General features: G+C 39.6%; 1 protein-coding gene across 1 annotated transcript in view; it reads left to right on the top strand.

Moving 5' to 3' along the window:
* LOC106582371 (DNA-binding protein SATB2) overlaps positions 1–21,872 on the top strand; it is a 103,700-nt gene that overhangs the window by 34,944 nt on the left and 46,884 nt on the right. The window contains exon 3 of the mRNA XM_045704812.1: positions 6,905–7,108. Coding sequence (XP_045560768.1) covers positions 6,905–7,108 — 204 coding nt within the window. The remainder of the gene's footprint in view (positions 1–6,904; positions 7,109–21,872) is intronic.

Raw genomic sequence — 21,872 nt, 5'->3', positions numbered from 1 at the left:
GACAGTGAGGTGGGGAGGGAGAGAGAGGGAGACTGACTTACAGCAAGAGGGAACTACGAGAGAGTGAGGAAAAAGAGAAAGGTGTTGGAAAGGAGACGAGGTTGGGGATGAGGGAGAGAGAGAGAGAGAGGGGGAGAGAAAGAGGGAGAGGGAGGGAGAGAGAGAGAAGGGGGGAGAGAGAGAGAGAGAGAGCTGGTTGTAGCTGCTCTGTGTTGACAGTTATATTGGCCTGTTGGGGGAAATTCACTTACTTGAATTGGCACACAGAGCTCCAGTGTGTAATTCACTCCATAAGAGCCCAGCAAACTGGGAGCCGGGATGATTCATGGAGAGGAAGTAGAAATATAGCAATTGACTGATTAAAACAAGAGAGAGGGAGAGATCTAATGGTGCTGGTGTGTGTTTGTGTGGAGGGGAGGGGGGTATAGCTCTCACACACATATGGCTGTGTGTGTATGGCTGTGTGTGTGTATGGCTGTGTATGGCTGTGTGTGTGTGTGTGTGTGTGTGTGTGTGTGTGTGTGTGTGTGTGTGTGTGTGTGTGTGTGTGTGTGTGTGTGTGTGTGTGTGCGTGTGTGTGGCAGTGTGTGGCGTGTGTGTGTGTGTGTGTGTGTGTGTGTGTGTGTGTGTGTGTGGCTGTGTGTGTGGCTGTGTGTGTGTGTGTGTGTGTGTGTGTGTGTGTGTGTGTGTGTGTGTGTGTGTGTGTGTGTGTGTGGCTGTGTGTGTGGCTGTGTGTGTGTGTGTGTGTGTGTGTGTGTGTGTGTGTGGCTGTGTGTGTGTGTGTGGCTGTGTGTGTGTGTGTGTGTGTGGCTGTGGCTGTGGCTGTGTATAGCTCTACTCTTATTATTAGTGCAGGGAGTTTGCCTAATGCTCAGACTCTCATTTCTTGTGAAAGCCTTAATTAATTAGTCGACAGGTGGCCTGCAACCAAAAGCCTTTTAGTAAAAAGAGGAATATTGGTGAAGGATGAATTAAATTGTTGCTGTGAGCCAAGAGGATAGTGGGGCCATAGAGAAGAACACCATAGAAAACCATGTGTGTGGGCATGGTTTAGGCCGTTGTGACTTTGGGAACGGTTACCATGGTTCCAGCTTTATCTATGAAACTAACGGTTAAGCTATAAAAAATCTACATATTCAGTCAAATTAAGAGATGAGACATACAGTCATCTTTATTTAACCAGGTAGGCTAGTTGAGAACAAGTTCTCATTTGCAACTGCGACCTGGCCAAGATAAAGCAAAGCAGTTCGACACATACAACAACACAGAGTTACACATAGAATAAATAAAACATACAGTCAATAATACGGTTGAAAAAAAGAAATCTATATACAGTGTGTGCAAATGAGGTAAGATAAGGGAGTTAAGGCAATAAATAGGCCATGGTGGCGAAGTAATTACAATATAGCAATTAAACACTGGAATGGTAGATGTGCAGAAGATGAATGTGCAAGTTGAGATACTGGGGTGCAAAGGAGCAAGATAAATAAATAAATACAGTATAGGGATGAGGTAGATGAATGGGCTGTTTACAGATGGGCTATGTACAGGTGCAGTGATCTGTGAGCTGCTCTGACAGCTGGTGCTTAAAGCTAGTGAGGGAGATATAAGTCTCCAGCTTCAGTGATTTTTGCAGTTCGTTCCAGTCATTGGCAGCAGAGAACTGGAAGGAAAGGCGACCAAAGGAGGAATTGGCTTTGGTGGTGACCAGTGAGCTATACCTGCTGGAGCGCGTGCTACGAGTGGGTGCTGCTATGGTGACCAGTGAGCTGAGATAAGGCGGGGCTTTACCTAGCAGAGACTTGTAGATGACCTGTAGCCAGTGGGTTTGGCGACGAGTATGAAGCGAGGGCCAGCCAACAAGAGCGTACAGGTCACAGTGGTGGGTAGTATATGGGGCTTTGGTGACAAAACGGATGGCACTGTGATAGACTGCATCCAATTTGCTGAGTAGAGTGTTGGAGGCTATTTTGTAAATGACATTGCCGAAGTCAAGGATCGGTAGGATAGTCAGTTTTACGAGGGTATGTTTGGCAGCATGAGTGAGGTGGGTGCAGGCAGCGATCGGTTGAAGAGCATGCATTTAGTTTTACTTGCATTTAAGAGCAGTTGGAGGCCACGGAAGGAGAGTTGAATGGCATTGAAGCTGGTCTGGAGGTTAGTTAACACAGTGTCCAAAGAAGGGCCAGAAGTATACAGAATGCTGTCGTCTGCGTAGAGGTGGATCAGAGAATCACCAGCAGCAAGAGCGACACCATTGATGTATACAGAGAAGAGAGTCGGCCCGAGAATTGAACCCTGTGGCACCCCCATAGAGACTGCCAGAGGTCCGGACAACAGGCCCTCCGATTTGACACACTGAACTCCATCAGAGAAGTAGTTGGTGAACCAGGCGAGGCAATCATTTGAGAAACCAGGGCTATTGAGTCTGCCAATAAGAATGTGGTGATTGACAGAGTCGAAAGCCTTGGCCAGGTCGATGAATACGGCTGCACAGTAATGTCTCTTATCAATGGCGGTTATGATATAATTTAGGACCTTGAGCGTGGCTGAGGTGCTCCCATGACCAGCTCTGAAACCAGATTGCATAGCGGAGAAGGTAAGGTGGGATTCGAAATGGTTGGTGATCTGTTTGTTTGAATGAAGAGATGGAGACGCTAAACTGCGATAAGTTAGCACCAGCCAGGCCGTTCAAATTGCATAGCATGTCTACTGAATTCTGTGTAATTATGAAATATGAAAGAACTGTTAATGAACACAATAGCTTGTATTAACGTTGGGTCCAAAATCCACCAACTGTACATGTCTGACCTTCAATGAATGTAAATAACTTAGATAGTTATGGAATTGATAGTTATGGAATAGATAGTTATGAAATAGATAGTTATGGAATAGATAGTTATGGAATAGATAGTTATGGAATAGATCGTTATGGAATAGATAGTTATGGAATAGATAGTTATGGAATATATAATTATGAAATAGAAAGTATGGAGTAGATCGTTATGGAATAGATAGTTATGGAATATATAATTATGGAATAGATAGTTATGGAATAGATAGCATGGAATAGATAGTTATGAAATAGAAAGTTATGGAATAGATAGTTATGAAATAGAAAGTATGGAGTAGATAGTTATGGAATAGATAGGTTTGGAATAAATAGTTACGGAATAGATTGGTTTGGAATAAATAGTTATGGAATAGATAGTTATGGAATAGAAAGTTATGGAATAGATAGGTTTGGAATAAATAGTTATGGAATAGATAGGTTTGGAATAAATAGTTATGGAATAGATAGTTATGGAATAGATAGTTATGAAATAGAAAGTATGGAGTAGATAGTTATGGAATAGATAGGTTTGGAATAAATAGTTACGGAATAGATTGGTTTGGAATAAATAGTTATGGAATAGATAGTTATGGAATAGAAAGTTATGGAATAGATAGGTTTGGAATAAATAGTTAAGGAAAAGATAGGGTTGGAATAAATAGTTATGGAATAGATAGTTATGGAATAGATAGTTATGGAATAGATAGTTATGAATAGACAGTTATGGAATAGATAGTTATGAATGGATAGTTATGGAATAGATCGTTATGAATAGACAGTTATGGAATTGATAGTTATGGGATAGATAGTGATAGTTATGGAATAGATAGTTATGGAAGAGATAGTTATGGAATAGATATTAATGAATAGGTAGTTATGTAATAGATAGTGATAGTTATGGAATAGATAGTTATGAATAGACAGTTATGGAATTGATAGTTATGGGATAGATAGTGATAGTTATGGAATAGATAGTTATGGAAGAGATAGTTATGGAATAGATATTAATGAATAGGTAGTTATGTAATAGATAGTGATAGTTATGGAATAGATAGTTATGGAAGAGATAGTTATGGAATAGATATTAATGAATAGGTAGTTATGTAATAGATAGTGATAGTTATGGAATAGATAGTTATGAATAGACAGTTATGGAATTGGTAGTTATGGAATATATAGTTATGGAATATATAGTTATGGAATAGATTGTTATGGAATAGATAGTTATGAATAGATAGTTATGAATAGATAGTTATGATTAGATCGTTATGGAATAGATAGTTATTAATAGATTGTTATGGAATAGATTGTTATGAATAGATAGTTATGGAATAGATAGTTGTGGAATAGATAGTTATGGAATATATTGTTATGGAATAGATAGTTATGTATAGATAGTTGTGGAATAGATAGTTATGAATTGATAGTTATGAATAGATAGTTATGGAATAGAAAGTTATGAATAGATAGTTATGGAATATATATAGTTATGAAAAAGATAGTTATGAATAGATAGTTGTGGAATAGATAGTCATGGAATAGATGGTTATGGAATAGATAGTGATAGTTGTGGAATAGATAGTTATGGAATAGATAGTTATGGAATAGATAGTTATGAATTGATCGTTACGGAATCGATAGTTATTAATAGATAGTTATGAATAGATAGTTGTGGAATAGATAGTTATGAATAGATAGTTATGGAATAGATAGTGATAGTTGTGGAATAGATAGTTATGGAATAGATAGTTATGGAATAAATAGTTATGGAATAGATAGTTATGGAATAGATAGTTATGAATTGATAGTTACGGAATAGATAGTTATTAATAGATAGTGATAGTTATGAATAGATAGTTCTGGACTATATAGTGATAGTTATGAATAGATAGTTATGGAATAGATAGTGATATTTATGGAATAGATAGTTGTGGAATAGGTAGTGATAGTTATGAATAGATAGTTATGGAATATATAGATAGTTATGGAATAGTTATGGAATATATAGTGATAGTTATGAATAGATAGTTATAGTTATGAATAGATAGTTATGGAATAGATAGTGATATTTATGGAATAGATAGTTGTGGAATAGGTAGTGATAGTTATGAATAGATAGTTATGGAATAGATAGTGATAGTTATGAGTAGATGGTTATGGAATAGATAGTGATAGTTATGGAATAGATAGTGATAGTTATGAATAGATAGTTCTGGACTATATAGTGATAGTTATGAATAGATAGTTATGGAATAGATAGTGATATTTATGGAATAGATAGTTGTGGAATAGGTAGTGATAGTTATGAATAGATAGTTATGGAATATATAGATAGTTATGGAATAGTTATGGAATATATAGTGATAGTTATGAATAGATAGTTATAGTTATGAATAGATAGTTATGGAATAGATAGTGATATTTATGGAATAGATAGTTGTGGAATAGGTAGTGAAAGTTATGAATAGATAGTTATGGAATAGATAGTGATAGTTATGAGTAGATGGTTATGGAATAGATAGTGATAGTTATGGAATAGATAGTGATAGTTATGAATAGATAGTTATGGAATATATAGTGATAGTTATGAATAGATAGTTATGGAATAGATAGTGATAGTTATGGAATAGATAGTTATAGTTATGAATAGATAGTTATAGTTATGAATAGATAGTTATGGAATAGATAGTGATAGTTATGGAATAGATAGTTATGGAATAGATAGTGATAGTTATGAATAGATAGTTATGGAATAGATAGTGATAGTTATGGAATAGATAGTGATAGTTATGAATAGATAGTTATGGAATAGATAGTGATAGTTATGAATAGATAGTTATGGAATAGATAGTGATAGTTATGGAATAGATAGTTATGGAATAGATAGTGATAGTTATGAATAGATAGTTATGGAATAGATAGTGATAGTTATGGAATAGATAGTGATAGTTATGAATAGATAGTTATGGAATAGATAGTGATAGTTATGAATAGATAGTTATGGAATAGATAGTGATAGTTATGGAATAGATAGTTGTGGAATAGCTAGTGATAGTTATGAATAGATAGTTATGGAATACATAGTGATAGTTATGGAATAGATAGTTATGGAATAGATAGTTATGGAATAGATAGTGATAGTTATGAATAGATAGTTATGGAATAGATAGTGATAGTTATGAATAGATAGTTATGGAATAGATAGTGATAGTTATGGAATAGATAGTTATGGAATAGATAGTGATAGTTATGAATAGATAGTTATGGAATAGATAGTTATGGAATAGATAGTGATAGTTATGAATAGATAGTTATGGAATAGATAGTGATAGTTATGAATAGATAGTTATGGAACAGATAGTAATAGTTATGAATAGATAGTTATGGAATAGATAGTGATAGTTATGAATAGATAGTTATGGAATAGATAGTGATAGTTATGAATAGATAGTTATGGAATAGATAGTGATAGTTATGAATAGATAGTTATGGTATAGATAGTGATAGTTAAGAATAGATAGTTATGGAATAGATATGAATAGATAGTTATGGAATAGATAGTGATAGTTATGAATAGATAGTTATGGAATAGATAGTGATAGTTAAGAATAGATAGTTATGGAATAGATATGAATAGATAGTTATGGAATAGATAGTGATAGTTAAGAATAGATAGTTATGGAATAGTTATGAATAGATAGTTATGGAATAGATAGTGATAGTTATGAATAGATAGTTATGGAAAGCAGTGTGAAGCTTTTACATTTATTAGACACTTTGTTTTTTTATAGGTCCTTTTTTATAATGTCTTTGGATGTCCATTCTTCTAGTATTACCTATAATCTTAAGAATTGTCTTGCTGTTAGAGTAGCTACTGTAGATCTTCCAGATTATCCTTGCCGTTAGATTAGCGACTTTAGATCTTTGCATTGTTTGGAATCCTATTAGTATACACAACAGGTGATTTAACAGCCACCCAAGTCAGCAGCATTCTATGTAATTAGACCTAATATTGTACTCGCTTAGCCTAAGTTGTTTATTTTGCCTTACGTTCTGATCTCCCTCCCCCAGGTCTGATGATCCCAGTATTCTGTGTGGTGGAGCAGGCAGAGCTGGATGGGGGGATGCAGCGTGAGGAGGTGGAGAGGAGCGAGGGCCACAGAGAGGAGCATGCTGAGTTTGTCCTGGTCAGGAAAGACATCCTCTTCAACCAGCTGGTAGAGACAGCCCTGCAGGCCCTGGGGTACTCCCACAACTCTGCTGCTCAGGCCCAGGGTGAGAACTGTAGCCTCCACAAAACACCATCCATAACCCCAACGCTTGAACTGAGCACTTCTACACAAAACACCAGTCATAACCCCAAACGCTTGAACTGAATACTTCTCCACAAAACACCAGACACAAAGGCTCTATCAGCCAAAATAATATATGCCATTAAGCAGACGCTTCTATCCAAAGCGACGTACAGTAATGCGTGTATGCATTTTATGTATGGCTGGTCCCGGGAATCAAACCCACTACCCTGGCGTTACAAGCACCACGCTCTACCAACTGAGCTACAGAGGACAAAACAAAGCTTTCACCTGGTACTGAGTTTGAGATTGTGCTAAAACGCTATACGACCTGTTAGAAAGGAGCCAGAGGATAGCACAGCACTAGTTCACTGGCCGGGATGCTAGCCAGACTAAACACTTCTGTATGATGTTTTCAGCTCTCAGGCTAAGTAAAGAATGTTTGAAAAACACAACTAAAGAGAAACTCGTTAAACAAAGAACAAAGAGTTGGAAAGAAATGAGTCTAGTTCCTCCAAGAGGCCAAAATAATATGTGTGCGACTAAATTTGTCTAAGTATATGCACATGCTTTAATGTGTGGTGTGTGTGTGTGTGTGTGTGCGGGAGTGTGTGCATTTGTGTGTTCATGTCTGTGTATGTGTGAGAATGTTTATGAAAGAGGTCTAGGGGAGAAACATAATAGCTGTGTAATTTATTGTTGCACACATGGTTGCCATCGCCAAGAGGACAGTGCAGTTTACTTGTGTTCACTAAAGTATGCAGAACATTCTATCTGGGGGAGTTGCTTCACATTGATATATGATAACAATAGACACAACCAGGCAGCTGACATACAGATGTAGGAGCTTCATTTGATCACTCTTTTGTTGCTGAGAATTTTCCTGCACAGGTTTCAAAAGGCTTCTAGAGTTTGTTATGTCCACTTTAAAATGTCAGACTTGATTTGCCCAAATGAAAAATGTATCAACCCTTACAAAAAAAATCATGAATTATCATCCACATAATAATTTGCATTTCCTGTTGCTGCAGGATATTTTCCTGCTGTAGCAAACTGGCTCAAATTAAGATCCTACATCTGTACATGGACTTAAACTGAAATAGTGTGTGAATCTGCTTCTTTTGATGTCTCTGTTAGTGGCTACAATGACACACCCTCTATTACTCTTTCCTTATGTTAAAACAGTCTGGATTCTTAGGGGCTATTAACGGAATTAGACAATAACTGTACTGTTGCCCCTGCGTGTCAGATAAAAAATACATGAATGCAGTATTTTTTGCAGTACTATTGCGATGCATCAAGATACGTCACTAAATTGATCACTGTCTATGTGTAAAGTGGAGATGCTCTGATATCAGATATCATATAATGTCAGTTATAGTTTGACCTGACAAATCTCACGTCATGTTGTGAGATGTACGTGAGAGAGCTCACTTCATACAGTACACCAACACATCGTAACAGACAGACTGTGTGCATGTGTGTAAGACAAATGTGTACATCACAGGTAATACCTGTTTTCTGCCTCAAGGTCAACAACTATTATTACCCTCTGAACGAACTCCTCTCTGTCTCTTTCCTCTCTGCCAACCCACCTGAAGCACACGGTACTGTACACAGTACCCACTGTAACCACATGCTCTTACACATCCCCTACATGAATCGCTGTCTGAATCGACTCCTCTTCTCTCTCCTCTGCTTTCCTCTGACATGCACAGACCGTAATATACTGTCCCCTACGCTCTCAGTGTACATCAAATCAAGTCAAATTGTATTTGTCAGATGCTTTGTAAAACAACATGTGTAGACTACCAGTGAAATGCTTACTTACGGGCCCTTCCCAACAATGCAGAGAGAAAAATATAGAAACAATTAAAACATGAGGATTAAATACAAAATGAGAAACGATAACTTGGCTATATACACAGGGTACCAGTACCGATTCGATGTGCAGGGTACGAGGTCATTGAGGTAGCTACTGTATGTACATATAGGTAGGGGAAGAGTGACTAGGCAACCGGATCCATAATAAACAGCAGCAGTGTATGTGGTGAGTCAAAAGAGTTCAGATAGTCCAGAGAAAAGAGTTCAGATAGTCCAGAGAAAAGAGTTCAGATAGTCCAGAGAAAAGAGTTCAGATAGTCCAGAGAAAAGAGTGCATATAGTCCAGAGAAAAGAGTTCAGATAGTCCAGAGAAAAGAGTTCCGATAGTCCAGAGAAAAGAGTTCAGATAGTCCAGAGAAAAGAGTTCCGATAGTCCAGAGAAAAGAGTTCCGATAGTCCAGAGAAAAGAGTTCAGATAGTCCAGAGAAAAGAGTTCCGATAGTCCAGAGAAAAGAGTTCCGATAGTCCAGAGAAAAGAGTTCCGATAGTCCAGAGAAAAGAGTGCAGATAGTCCAGAGAAAAGAGTTCCGATAGTCCAGAGAAAAGAGTGCAGATAGTCCAGAGAAAAGAGTGCAGATAGTCCAGAGAAAAGAGTTCAGATAGTCCAGAGAAAAGAGTTCAGATAGTCCAGAGAAAAGAGTTCCGATAGTCCAGAGAAAAGAGTTCAGATAGTCCAGAGAAAAGAGTTCCGATAGTCCAGAGAAAACAGTTCAGATAGTCCAGAGAAAAGAGTTCAGATAGTCCAGAGAAAAGAGTTCAGATAGTCCAGAGAAAAGAGTTCAGATAGTCCAGAGAAAAGAGTTCCGATAGTCCAGAGAAAAGAGTTCCGATAGTCCAGAGAAAAGAGTTCAGATAATCCAGAGAAAAGAGTTCAGATAGTCCAGAGAAAAGAGTGCAGATAGTCCAGAGAAAATAGTTCCGATAGTCCAGAGAAAAGAGTGCATATAGTCCAGAGAAAAGAGTTCAGATAGTCCAGAGAAAAGAGTTCAGATAGTCCAGAGAAAAGAGTTCAGATAGTCCAGAGAAAAGAGTTCAGATAGTCCAGAGAAAAGAGTTCCGATAGTCCAGAGAAAACAGTTCAGATAGTCCAGAGAAAAGAGTTCAGATAGTCCAGAGAAAAGAGTTCAGATAGTCCAGAGAAAAGAGTTCAGATAGTCCAGAGAAAAGAGTTCCGATAGTCCAGAGAAAAGAGTTCAGATAGTCCAGAGAAAAGAGTTCCGATAGTCCAGAGAAAAGAGTTCAGATAATCCAGAGAAAAGAGTTCAGATAGTCCAGATAAAAGAGTTCAGATAGTCCAGAGAAAAGAGTTCAGATAGTCCAGAGAAAAGAGTTCAGATAGTCCAGAGAAAAGAGTTCCGATAGTCCAGAGAAAAGAGTTCCAATAGTCCAGAGAAAAGAGTGCAGATAGTCCAGAGAAAAGAATGCAGATAGTCCAGAGAAAAGAGTTCAGATAGTCCAGAGAAAAGAGTTCAGATAGTCCAGAGAAAAGAGTTCCGATAGTCCAGAGAAAAGAGTTCAGATAATCCAGAGAAAAGAGTTCAGATAGTCCAGAGAAAAGAGTGCAGATAGTCCAGAGAAAAGAGTTCCGATAGTCCAGAGAAAAGAGTTCAGATAGTCCAGAGAAAAGAGTTCAGATAGTCCAGAGAAAAGAGTTCAGATAGTCCAGAGAAAAGAGTGCAGATAGTCCAGAGAAAAGAGTTTCGATAGTCCAGAGAAAAGAGTTCAGATAGTCCAGAGAAAAGAGTTCAGATAATCCAGAGAAAAGAGTTCAGATAGTCCAGAGAAAAGAGTGCAGATAGTCCAGAGAAAAGAGTTCCGATAGTCCAGAGAAAAGAGTGCATATAGTCCAGAGAAAAGAGTTCAGATAGTCCAGAGAAAAGAGTTCAGATAGTCCAGAGAAAAGAGTGCAGATAGTCCAGAGAAAAGAGTTTCGATAGTCCAGAGAAAAGAGTTCAGATAGTCCAGAGAAAAGAGTTCAGATAGTCCAGAGAAAAGAGTTCCGATAGTCCCGAGAAAAGAGTTCAGATAGTCCAGAGAAAAGAGTTCAGATAGTCCAGAGAAAAGAGTTCAGATAGTCCAGAGAAAAGAGTTCCGATAGTCCAGAGAAAAGAGTTCCGATAGTCCAGAGAAAAGAGTTCAGATAGTCCAGAGAAAAGAGTTCAGATAGTCCAGAGAAAAGAGTGCAGATAGTCCAGAGAAAAGAGTTTCGATAGTCCAGAGAAAAGAGTTCCGATAGTCCAGAGAAAAGAGTTCAGATAATCCAGAGAAAAGAGTTCAGATAGTCCAGAGAAAAGAGTGCAGATAGTCCAGAGAAAAGAGTTCCGATAGTCCAGAGAAAAGAGTGCATATAGTCCAGAGAAAAGAGTTCAGATAGTCCAGAGAAAAGAGTTCAGATAGTCCAGAGAAAAGAGTGCAGATAGTCCAGAGAAAAGAGTTTCGATAGTCCAGAGAAAAGAGTTCAGATAGTCCAGAGAAAAGAGTTCAGATAGTCCAGAGAAAAGAGTTCCGATAGTCCCGAGAAAAGAGTTCAGATAGTCCAGAGAAAAGAGTTCAGATAGTCCAGAGAAAAGAGTTCAGATAGTCCAGAGAAAAGAGTTCAGATAGTCCAGAGAAAAGAGTTCCGATAGTCCAGAGAAAAGAGTTCAGATAGTCCAGAGAAAAGAGTTCAGATAGTCCAGAGAAAAGAGTTCCGATAGTCCAGAGAAAAGAGTTCCGATAGTCCAGAGAAAAGAGTTCCGATAGTCCAGAGAAAAGAGTTCAGATAGTCCAGAGAAAAGAGTTCAGATAGTCCAGAGAAAAGAGTTCAGATAGTCCAGAGAAAAGAGTTCCGATAGTCCAGAGAAAAGAGTTCAGATAGTCCAGAGAAAAGAGTTCAGATAGTCCAGAGAAAAGAGTTCCGATAGTCCAGAGAAAAGAGTTCCGATAGTCCAGAGAAAAGAGTTCCGATAGTCCAGAGAAAAGAGTTCAGATAGTCCAGAGAAAAGAGTTCCGATAGTCCAGAGAAAAGAGTTCAGATAGTCCAGAGAAAAGAGTTCAGATAGTCCAGAGAAAAGAGTTCCGATAGTCCAGAGAAAAGAGTTCAGATAGTCCAGAGAAAAGAGTTCCGATAGTCCAGAGAAAAGAGTTCAGATAGTCCAGAGAAAAGAGTTCAGATAGTCCAGAGAAAAGAGTTCCGATAGTCCAGAGAAAAGAGTTCAGATAGTCCAGAGAAAAGAGTTCAGATAGTCCAGAGAAAAGAGTTCAGATAGTCCAGAGAAAAGAGTTCCGATAGTCCAGAGAAAAGAGTTCCGATAGTCCAGAGAAAAGAGTTCAGATAGTCCAGAGAAAAGAGTTCAGATAGTCCAGAGAAAAGAGTTCAGATAGTCCAGAGAAAAGAGTTCCGATAGTCCAGAGAAAAGAGTTCCGATAGTCCAGAGAAAAGAGTTCCGATAGTCCAGAGAAAAGAGTTCAGATAGTCCAGAGAAAAGAGTTCAGATAGTCCAGAGAAAAGAGTTCAGATAGTCCAGAGAAAAGAGTTCAGATAGTCCAGAGAAAAGAGTTCAGATAGTCCAGAGAAAAGAGTTCAGATAGTCCAGAGAAAAGAGTTCCGATAGTCCAGAGAAAAGAGTTCAGATAGTCCAGAGAAAAGAGTTCAGATAGTCCAGAGAAAAGAGTTCAGATAGTCCAGAGAAAAGAGTTCCGATAGTCCAGAGAAAAGAGTTCAGATAGTCCAGAGAAAAGAGTTCAGATAGTCCAGAGAAAAGAGTTCCGATAGTCCAGAGAAAAGAGTTCAGATAGTCCAGAGAAAAGAGTTCCGATAGTCCAGAGAAAAGAGTTCAGATAGTCCAGAGAAAAGAGTTCCGATAGTCCAGAGAAAAGAGTTCAGATAGTCCAGAGAAAAGAGTTCAGATAGTCCAGAGAAAAGAGTTCAGATAGTCCAGAGAAAAGAGTTCAGATAGTCCAGAGAAAAGAGTTCCGATAGTCCAGAGAAAAGAGTTCAGATAGTCCAGAGAAAAGAGTTCAGATAGTCCAGAGAAAAGAGTTCAGATAGTCCAGAGAAAAGAGTTCCGATAGTCCAGAGAAAAGAGTTCAGATAGTCCAGAGAAAAGAGTTCAGATAGTCCAGAGAAAAGAGTTCCGATAGTCCAGAGAAAAGAGTTCCGATAGTCCAGAGAAAAGAGTTCAGATAGTCCAGAGAAAAGAGTTCAGATAGTCCAGAGAAAAGAGTTCAGATAGTCCAGAGAAAAGAGTTCAGATAGTCCAGAGAAAAGAGTTCAGATAGTCCAGAGAAAAGAGTTCCGATAGTCCAGAGAAAAGAGTTCAGATAGTCCAGAGAAAAGAGTTCCGATAGTCCAGAGAAAAGAGTTCAGATAGTCCAGAGAAAAGAGTTCAGATAGTCCAGAGAAAAGAGTTCCGATAGTCCAGAGAAAAGAGTTCCGATAGTCCAGAGAAAAGAGTGCAGATAGTCCAGAGAAAAGAGTTCAGATAGTCCAGAGAAAAGAGTTCAGATAGTCCAGAGAAAAGAGTTCAGATAGTCCAGAGAAAAGAGTTCAGATAGTCCAGAGAAAAGAGTTCAGATAGTCCAGAGAAAAGAGTTCCGATAGTCCAGAGAAAAGAGTTCAGATAGTCCAGAGAAAAGAGTTCAGATAGTCCAGAGAAAAGAGTTCCGATAGTCCAGAGAAAAGAGTTCAGATAGTCCAGAGAAAAGAGTTCCGATAGTCCAGAGAAAACAGTTCAGATAGTCCAGAGAAAAGAGTTCAGATAGTCCAGAGAAAAGAGTTCAGATAGTCCAGAGAAAAGAGTTCAGATAGTCCAGAGAAAAGAGTTCCGATAGTCCAGAGAAAAGAGTTCAGATAGTCCAGAGAAAAGAGTTCAGATAGTCCAGAGAAAAGAGTTCCGATAGTCCAGAGAAAAGAGTTCAGATAATCCAGAGAAAAGAGTTCAGATAGTCCAGATAAAAGAGTTCAGATAGTCCAGAGAAAAGAGTTCCGATAGTCCAGAGAAAAGAGTTCAGATAGTCCAGAGAAAAGAGTTCAGATAGTCCAGAGAAAAGAGTTCCGATAGTCCACAGAAAAGAGTTCAGATAGTCCAGAGAAAAGAGTTCCGATAGTCCAGAGAAAAGAGTTCAGATAGTCCAGAGAAAAGAGTTCAGATAGTCCAGAGAAAAGAGTTCCAATAGTCCAGAGAAAAGAGTGCAGATAGTCCAGAGAAAAGAATGCAGATAGTCCAGAGAAAAGAGTTCAGATAGTCCAGAGAAAAGAGTTCAGATAGTCCAGAGAAAAGAGTTCCGATAGTCCAGAGAAAAGAGTTCAGATAATCCAGAGAAAAGAGTTCAGATAGTCCAGAGAAAAGAGTGCAGATAGTCCAGAGAAAAGAGTGCAGATAGTCCAGAGAAAAGAGTGCATATAGTCCAGAGAAAAGAGTTCAGATAGTCCAGAGAAAAGAGTTCAGATAGTCCAGAGAAAAGAGTTCAGATAGTCCAGAGAAAACAGTTCAGATAGTCCAGAGAAAAGAGTTCCGATAGTCCAGAGAAAACAGTTCAGATAGTCCAGAGAAAAGAGTTCAGATAGTCCAGAGAAAAGAGTTCAGATAGTCCAGAGAAAAGAGTTCAGATAGTCCAGAGAAAAGAGTTCCGATAGTCCAGAGAAAAGAGTTCAGATAGTCCAGAGAAAAGAGTTCCGATAGTCCAGAGAAAAGAGTTCAGATAATCCAGAGAAAAGAGTTCAGATAGTCCAGATAAAAGAGTTCAGATAGTCCAGAGAAAAGAGTTCAGATAGTCCAGAGAAAAGAGTTCAGATAGTCCAGAGAAAAGAGTTCCGATAGTCCAGAGAAAAGAGTTCCGATAGTCCAGAGAAAAGAGTGCAGATAGTCCAGAGAAAAGAATGCAGATAGTCCAGAGAAAAGAGTTCAGATAGTCCAGAGAAAAGAGTTCAGATAGTCCAGAGAAAAGAGTTCCGATAGTCCAGAGAAAAGAGTTCAGATAATCCAGAGAAAAGAGTTCAGATAGTCCAGAGAAAAGAGTGCAGATAGTCCAGAGAAAAGAGTTCCGATAGTCCAGAGAAAAGAGTGCATATAGTCCAGAGAAAAGAGTTCAGATAGTCCAGAGAAAAGAGTTCAGATAGTCCAGAGAAAAGAGTGCAGATAGTCCAGAGAAAAGAGTTTCGATAGTCCAGAGAAAAGAGTTCAGATAGTCCAGAGAAAAGAGTTCAGATAATCCAGAGAAAAGAGTTCAGATAGTCCAGAGAAAAGAGTGCAGATAGTCCAGAGAAAAGAGTTCCGATAGTCCAGAGAAAAGAGTGCATATAGTCCAGAGAAAAGAGTTCAGATAGTCCAGAGAAAAGAGTTCAGATAGTCCAGAGAAAAGAGTGCAGATAGTCCAGAGAAAAGAGTTTCGATAGTCCAGAGAAAAGAGTTCAGATAGTCCAGAGAAAAGAGTTCAGATAGTCCAGAGAAAAGAGTTCCGATAGTCCCGAGAAAAGAGTTCAGATAGTCCAGAGAAAAGAGTTCAGATAGTCCAGAGAAAAGAGTTCAGATAGTCCAGAGAAAAGAGTTCCGATAGTCCAGAGAAAAGAGTTCCGATAGTCCAGAGAAAAGAGTTCAGATAGTCCAGAGAAAAGAGTTCAGATAGTCCAGAGAAAAGAGTGCAGATAGTCCAGAGAAAAGAGTTTCGATAGTCCAGAGAAAAGAGTTCCGATAGTCCAGAGAAAAGAGTTCAGATAATCCAGAGAAAAGAGTTCAGATAGTCCAGAGAAAAGAGTGCAGATAGTCCAGAGAAAAGAGTTCCGATAGTCCAGAGAAAAGAGTGCATATAGTCCAGAGAAAAGAGTTCAGATAGTCCAGAGAAAAGAGTTCAGATAGTCCAGAGAAAAGAGTGCAGATAATCCAGAGAAAAGAGTTCAGATAGTCCAGAGAAAAGAGTTCCGATAGTCCCGAGAAAAGAGTTCAGATAGTCCAGAGAAAAGAGTTCAGATAGTCCAGAGAAAAGAGTTCAGATAGTCCAGAGAAAAGAGTTCCGATAGTCCAGAGAAAAGAGTTCCGATAGTCCAGAGAAAAGAGTTCAGATAGTCCAGAGAAAAGAGTTCAGATAGTCCAGAGAAAAGAGTGCAGATAGTCCAGAGAAAAGAGTTTCGATAGTCCAGAGAAAAGAGTTCCGATAGTCCAGAGAAAAGAGTTCAGATAATCCAGAGAAAAGAGTTCAGATAGTCCAGAGAAAAGAGTGCAGATAGTCCAGAGAAAAGAGTTCCGATAGTCCAGAGAAAAGAGTGCATATAGTCCAGAGAAAAGAGTTCAGATAGTCCAGAGAAAAGAGTTCAGATAGTCCAGAGAAAAGAGTGCAGATAGTCCAGAGAAAAGAGTTTCGATAGTCCAGAGAACAGAGTTCAGATAGTCCAGAGAAAAGAGTTCAGATAGTCCAGAGAAAAGAGTTCCGATAGTCCCGAGAAAAGAGTTCAGATAGTCCAGAGAAAAGAGTTCAGATAGTCCAGAGAAAAGAGTTCAGATAGTCCAGAGAAAAGAGTTCCGATAGTCCAGAGAAAAGAGTTCAGATAGTCCAGAGAAAAGAGTTCAGATAGTCCAGAGAAAAGAGTTCAGATAGTCCAGAGAAAAGAGTTCCGATAGTCCAGAGAAAAGAGTTCCGATAGTCCAGAGAAAAGAGTTCAGATAGTCCAGAGAAAAGAGTTCAGATAGTCCAGAGAAAAGAGTTCAGATAGTCCAGAGAAAAGAGTTCCGATAGTCCAGAGAAAAGAGTTCAGATAGTCCAGAGAAAAGAGTTCAGATAGTCCAGAGAAAAGAGTTCAGATAGTCCAGAGAAAAGAGTTCCGATAGTCCAGAGAAAAGAGTGCATATAGTCCAGAGAAAAGAGTTCAGATAGTCCAGAGAAAAGAGTTCAGATAGTCCAGAGAAAAGAGTGCAGATAGTCCAGAGAAAAGAGTTCAGATAGTCCAGAGAAAAGAGTTCCGATAGTCCCGAGAAAAGAGTTCAGATAGTCCAGAGAAAAGAGTTCAGATAGTCCAGAGAAAAGAGTTCAGATAGTCCAGAGAAAAGAGTTCCGATAGTCCAGAGAAAAGAGTTCCGATAGTCCAGAGAAAAGAGTTCAGATAGTCCAGAGAAAAGAGTTCAGATAGTCCAGAGAAAAGAGTGCAGATAGTCCAGAGAAAAGAGTTTCGATAGTCCAGAGAAAAGAGTTCCGATAGTCCAGAGAAAAGAGTTCAGATAATCCAGAGAAAAGAGTTCAGATAGTCCAGAGAAAAGAGTGCAGATAGTCCAGAGAAAAGAGTTCCGATAGTCCAGAGAAAAGAGTGCATATAGTCCAGAGAAAAGAGTTCAGATAGTCCAGAGAAAAGAGTTCAGATAGTCCAGAGAAAAGAGTGCAGATAGTCCAGAGAAAAGAGTTTCGATAGTCCAGAGAACAGAGTTCAGATAGTCCAGAGAAAAGAGTTCAGATAGTCCAGAGAAAAGAGTTCCGATAGTCCAGAGAAAAGAGTTCAGATAGTCCAGAGAAAAGAGTTCAGATAGTCCAGAGAAAAGAGTTCCGATAGTCCAGAGAAAAGAGTTCCGATAGTCCAGAGAAAAGAGTTCCGATAGTCCAGAGAAAAGAGTTCAGATAGTCCAGAGAAAAGAGTTCAGATAGTCCAGAGAAAAGAGTTCAGATAGTCCAGAGAAAAGAGTTCCGATAGTCCAGAGAAAAGAGTTCAGATAGTCCAGAGAAAAGAGTTCAGATAGTCCAGAGAAAAGAGTTCCGATAGTCCAGAGAAAAGAGTTCCGATAGTCCAGAGAAAAGAGTTCAGATAGTCCAGAGAAAAGAGTTCCGATAGTCCAGAGAAAAGAGTTCAGATAGTCCAGAGAAAAGAGTTCAGATAGTCCAGAGAAAAGAGTTCCGATAGTCCAGAGAAAAGAGTTCAGATAGTCCAGAGAAAAGAGTTCCGATAGTCCCGAGAAAAGAGTTCAGATAGTCCAGAGAAAAGAGTTCAGATAGTCCAGAGAAAAGAGTTCAGATAGTCCAGAGAAAAGAGTTCCGATAGTCCAGAGAAAAGAGTTCAGATAGTCCAGAGAAAAGAGTTCAGATAGTCCAGAGAAAAGAGTTCCGATAGTCCAGAGAAAAGAGTTCCGATAGTCCAGAGAAAAGAGTTCCGATAGTCCAGAGAAAAGAGTTCAGATAGTCCAGAGAAAAGAGTTCCGATAGTCCAGAGAAAAGAGTTCAGATAGTCCAGAGAAAAGAGTTCCGATAGTCCCGAGAAAAGAGTTCAGATAGTCCAGAGAAAAGAGTTCAGATAGTCCAGAGAAAAGAGTTCAGATAGTCCAGAGAAAAGAGTTCCGATAGTCCAGAGAAAAGAGTTCCGATAGTCCAGAGAAAAGAGTTCAGATAGTCCAGAGAAAAGAGTTCAGATAGTCCAGAGAAAAGAGTGCAGATAGTCCAGAGAAAAGAGTTTCGATAGTCCAGAGAAAAGAGTTCCGATAGTCCAGAGAAAAGAGTTCAGATAATCCAGAGAAAAGAGTTCAGATAGTCCAGAGAAAAGAGTGCAGATAGTCCAGAGAAAAGAGTTCCGATAGTCCAGAGAAAAGAGTGCATATAGTCCAGAGAAAAGAGTTCAGATAGTCCAGAGAAAAGAGTTCAGATAGTCCAGAGAAAAGAGTGCAGATAGTCCAGAGAAAAGAGTTTCGATAGTCCAGAGAACAGAGTTCAGATAGTCCAGAGAAAAGAGTTCAGATAGTCCAGAGAAAAGAGTTCCGATAGTCCAGAGAAAAGAGTTCAGATAGTCCAGAGAAAAGAGTTCAGATAGTCCAGAGAAAAGAGTTCCGATAGTCCAGAGAAAAGAGTTCCGATAGTCCAGAGAAAAGAGTTCAGATAGTCCAGAGAAAAGAGTTCAGATAGTCCAGAGAAAAGAGTTCAGATAGTCCAGAGAAAAGAGTTCCGATAGTCCAGAGAAAAGAGTTCAGATAGTCCAGAGAAAAGAGTTCAGATAGTCCAGAGAAAAGAGTTCCGATAGTCCAGAGAAAAGAGTTCCGATAGTCCAGAGAAAAGAGTTCAGATAGTCCAGAGAAAAGAGTTCCGATAGTCCAGAGAAAAGAGTTCAGATAGTCCAGAGAAAAGAGTTCAGATAGTCCAGAGAAAAGAGTTCCGATAGTCCAGAGAAAAGAGTTCAGATAGTCCAGAGAAAAGAGTTCCGATAGTCCCGAGAAAAGAGTTCAGATAGTCCAGAGAAAAGAGTTCAGATAGTCCAGAGAAAAGAGTTCAGATAGTCCAGAGAAAAGAGTTCCGATAGTCCAGAGAAAAGAGTTCAGATAGTCCAGAGAAAAGAGTTCAGATAGTCCAGAGAAAAGAGTTCCGATAGTCCAGAGAAAAGAGTTCCGATAGTCCAGAGAAAAGAGTTCCGATAGTCCAGAGAAAAGAGTTCAGATAGTCCAGAGAAAAGAGTTCCGATAGTCCAGAGAAAAGAGTTCAGATAGTCCAGAGAAAAGAGTTCCGATAGTCCAGAGAAAAGAGTTCCGATAGTCCAGAGAAAAGAGTTCCGATAGTCCAGAGAAAAGAGTTCCGATAGTCCAGAGAAAAGAGTTCCGATAGTCCAGAGAAAAGAGTTCCGATAGTCCAGAGAAAAGAGTTCAGATAGTCCAGAGAAAAGAGTTCCGATAGTCCAGAGAAAAGAGTTCCGATAGTCCAGAGAAAAGAGTTCCGATAGTCCAGAGAAAAGAGTTCCGATAGTCCAGAGAAAAGAGTTCCGATAGTCCAGAGAAAAGAGTTCAGATAGTCCAGAGAAAAGAGTTCCGATAGTCCAGAGAAAAGAGTTCCGATAGTCCAGAGAAAAGAGTTCAGATAGTCCAGAGAAAAGAGTTCAGATAGTCCAGAGAAAAGAGTGCAGGTAGTCCAGGTAGCTATTTAGCAGTCTTAAGGCTTGGGGATAGACGCTGTTCAGGGGTCTGTTGGTTCCAGACTTGGTGCATCTGTAACGCTTGCTGTGCGGTAGTAGAGAGAACGGTCTATGACTTGGGTGGCTGAATCTTTGGCAATTTTTAGGGCCTTCCTCTGACACGACCTGGTATAGAGGTCCTGGATGGCAGGAAGCTCGGCCCCAGTGATGTACTGGGCGTACGCACTACTCGCGTCTTGCGGTCCCAGCCAAGTGGAAGCAAACTGAAAATCACATCAACATGACATGTATTACGGCCCTTTTCCACAGTGACATAGGTTATAAATAGCTGTGCCGTTATTCAGAATTGTAAATGTGTGCCCTCAAATTTGTTGTTTTAATTATAGCCTAATCCCCAGGCTTTTCGTAGTTTTATTTCACAATTTGTATCATGTTAAATATTAGCCACTATCGGGAAACCCTTTCAGTAATACCCACCTACATTTATAACTGTCACTTTAGTGTTCGTTTTCTTCAATTTGTAGCTTACATTTAGCATCATTCTGTAGATGATGCTGTAGATGTCCCCTACGCTCTTACTGTAGATGTCCCCTACGCTCTTACTGTAGATGTCCCCTACGCTCTTACTGTAGATGTCCCCTACGCTCTTACTGTAGATGTCCCCTACGCTCTTACTGTAGATGTCCCCTACGCTCTTACTGTAGGTGTCCCCTACGCTCTTACTGTAGATGTCCCCTACGCTCTTACTGTAGGTGTCCCCTACGCTCTTACTGTAGATGTCCCCTACGTTCTTACTGTAGATGTCCCCTACGCTCTTACTGTAGGTGTCCCCTACGCTCTTACTGTAGATGTCCCCTACGCTCTTACTGTAGATGTCCCCTACGTTCTTATTGTAGATGTCCCCTACACTCTTACTGTAGGTGTCCCCTACGCTCTTACTGTAGATGTCCCCTACGTTCTTATTGTAGATGTCCCCTACACTCTTACTGTAGGTGTCCCCTATTCTCCTACTGTAGATGTCCCCTACGTTCTTATTGTAGATGTCCCCTACACTCTTACTGTAGGTGTCCCCTACGCTCTTACTGTAGATGTCCCCTACGTTCTTATTGTAGATGTCCCCTACACTCTTACTGCAGGTGTCCCCTACGCTCTTACTGTAGATGTCCCCTACGCGCTTACTGTAGATGTCCCCATGCTCTTACTGTAGATGTCCCCTACGCTCTTACTGTAGGTGTCCCCTACGCTCTTATTGTAGATGTCCCCTACGCTCTTACTGTTGATGTCCCCTACACCTACATTACTCCTCCTGGGCTGAAAATAGTACATTCAGTATGTCAAGACGGAGGATCCTAAAGAAATGTGTCTAAAATGTTCAGAGTTTTTCCTTGCCAGGGAAACTCCTGACCCTAGTTCCCAGCTCTGAATAAGGCCATTAACTAACCAATGACCTTTATTCCCTGTTCAACCTATATTTCTAGTGTATTTATTGTCTGAAGGTAGTGAGGTTAACAGGAGTCTCCGCCCAAAGCCACAGTTGGTCAGTGGGCGGTACTTTCCATTTGATGACTTTCTTTGAATTGTTCAGATAATAACTACTGTATGCAAACAGACAGCATTTAACTGTATCCTCCGTTTGATATGAAAATGTACTTCAATGTTATTTTAAACAAGAGGAAATGACAGTGACGGTCCCAAATTAGTCTTTTGATGTCTTTTTGGTGTCATAGGTTTAACAACAAAAATCAATAATCAGACTATTACTGCAAATTACAGTTAGTAATGCTGCTCACATATTCTGTGTTTTCCCCGTTGTATCTCTTTAAAAGTCTGCTCTCGAATGGTGCAGCGGTCTAAGACCCTGCATCGCAGTGCTGGAGGCGTCACTACAGCCCCGGGTTCCATCCCAGGCTGTGTCACAGCCGTCCGTGACCGGGAGACCCATGAGGCGTCACACAAATGGCCCAGCATTGTCCGGGCTAGGGGAGGGTTTGGCCGGCCGGGATGTCCTTGTCTCTTCGTG

The sequence above is a fragment of the Salmo salar genome, chromosome ssa21 (genome assembly GCF_905237065.1).
Source record: "Salmo salar chromosome ssa21, Ssal_v3.1, whole genome shotgun sequence".
NCBI classification, from domain to species: domain Eukaryota; kingdom Metazoa; phylum Chordata; class Actinopteri; order Salmoniformes; family Salmonidae; genus Salmo; species Salmo salar.
The sequence above is the reverse complement of the archived record's forward strand: the minus strand, read 5'-3'. Positions and strand labels throughout refer to the sequence as shown.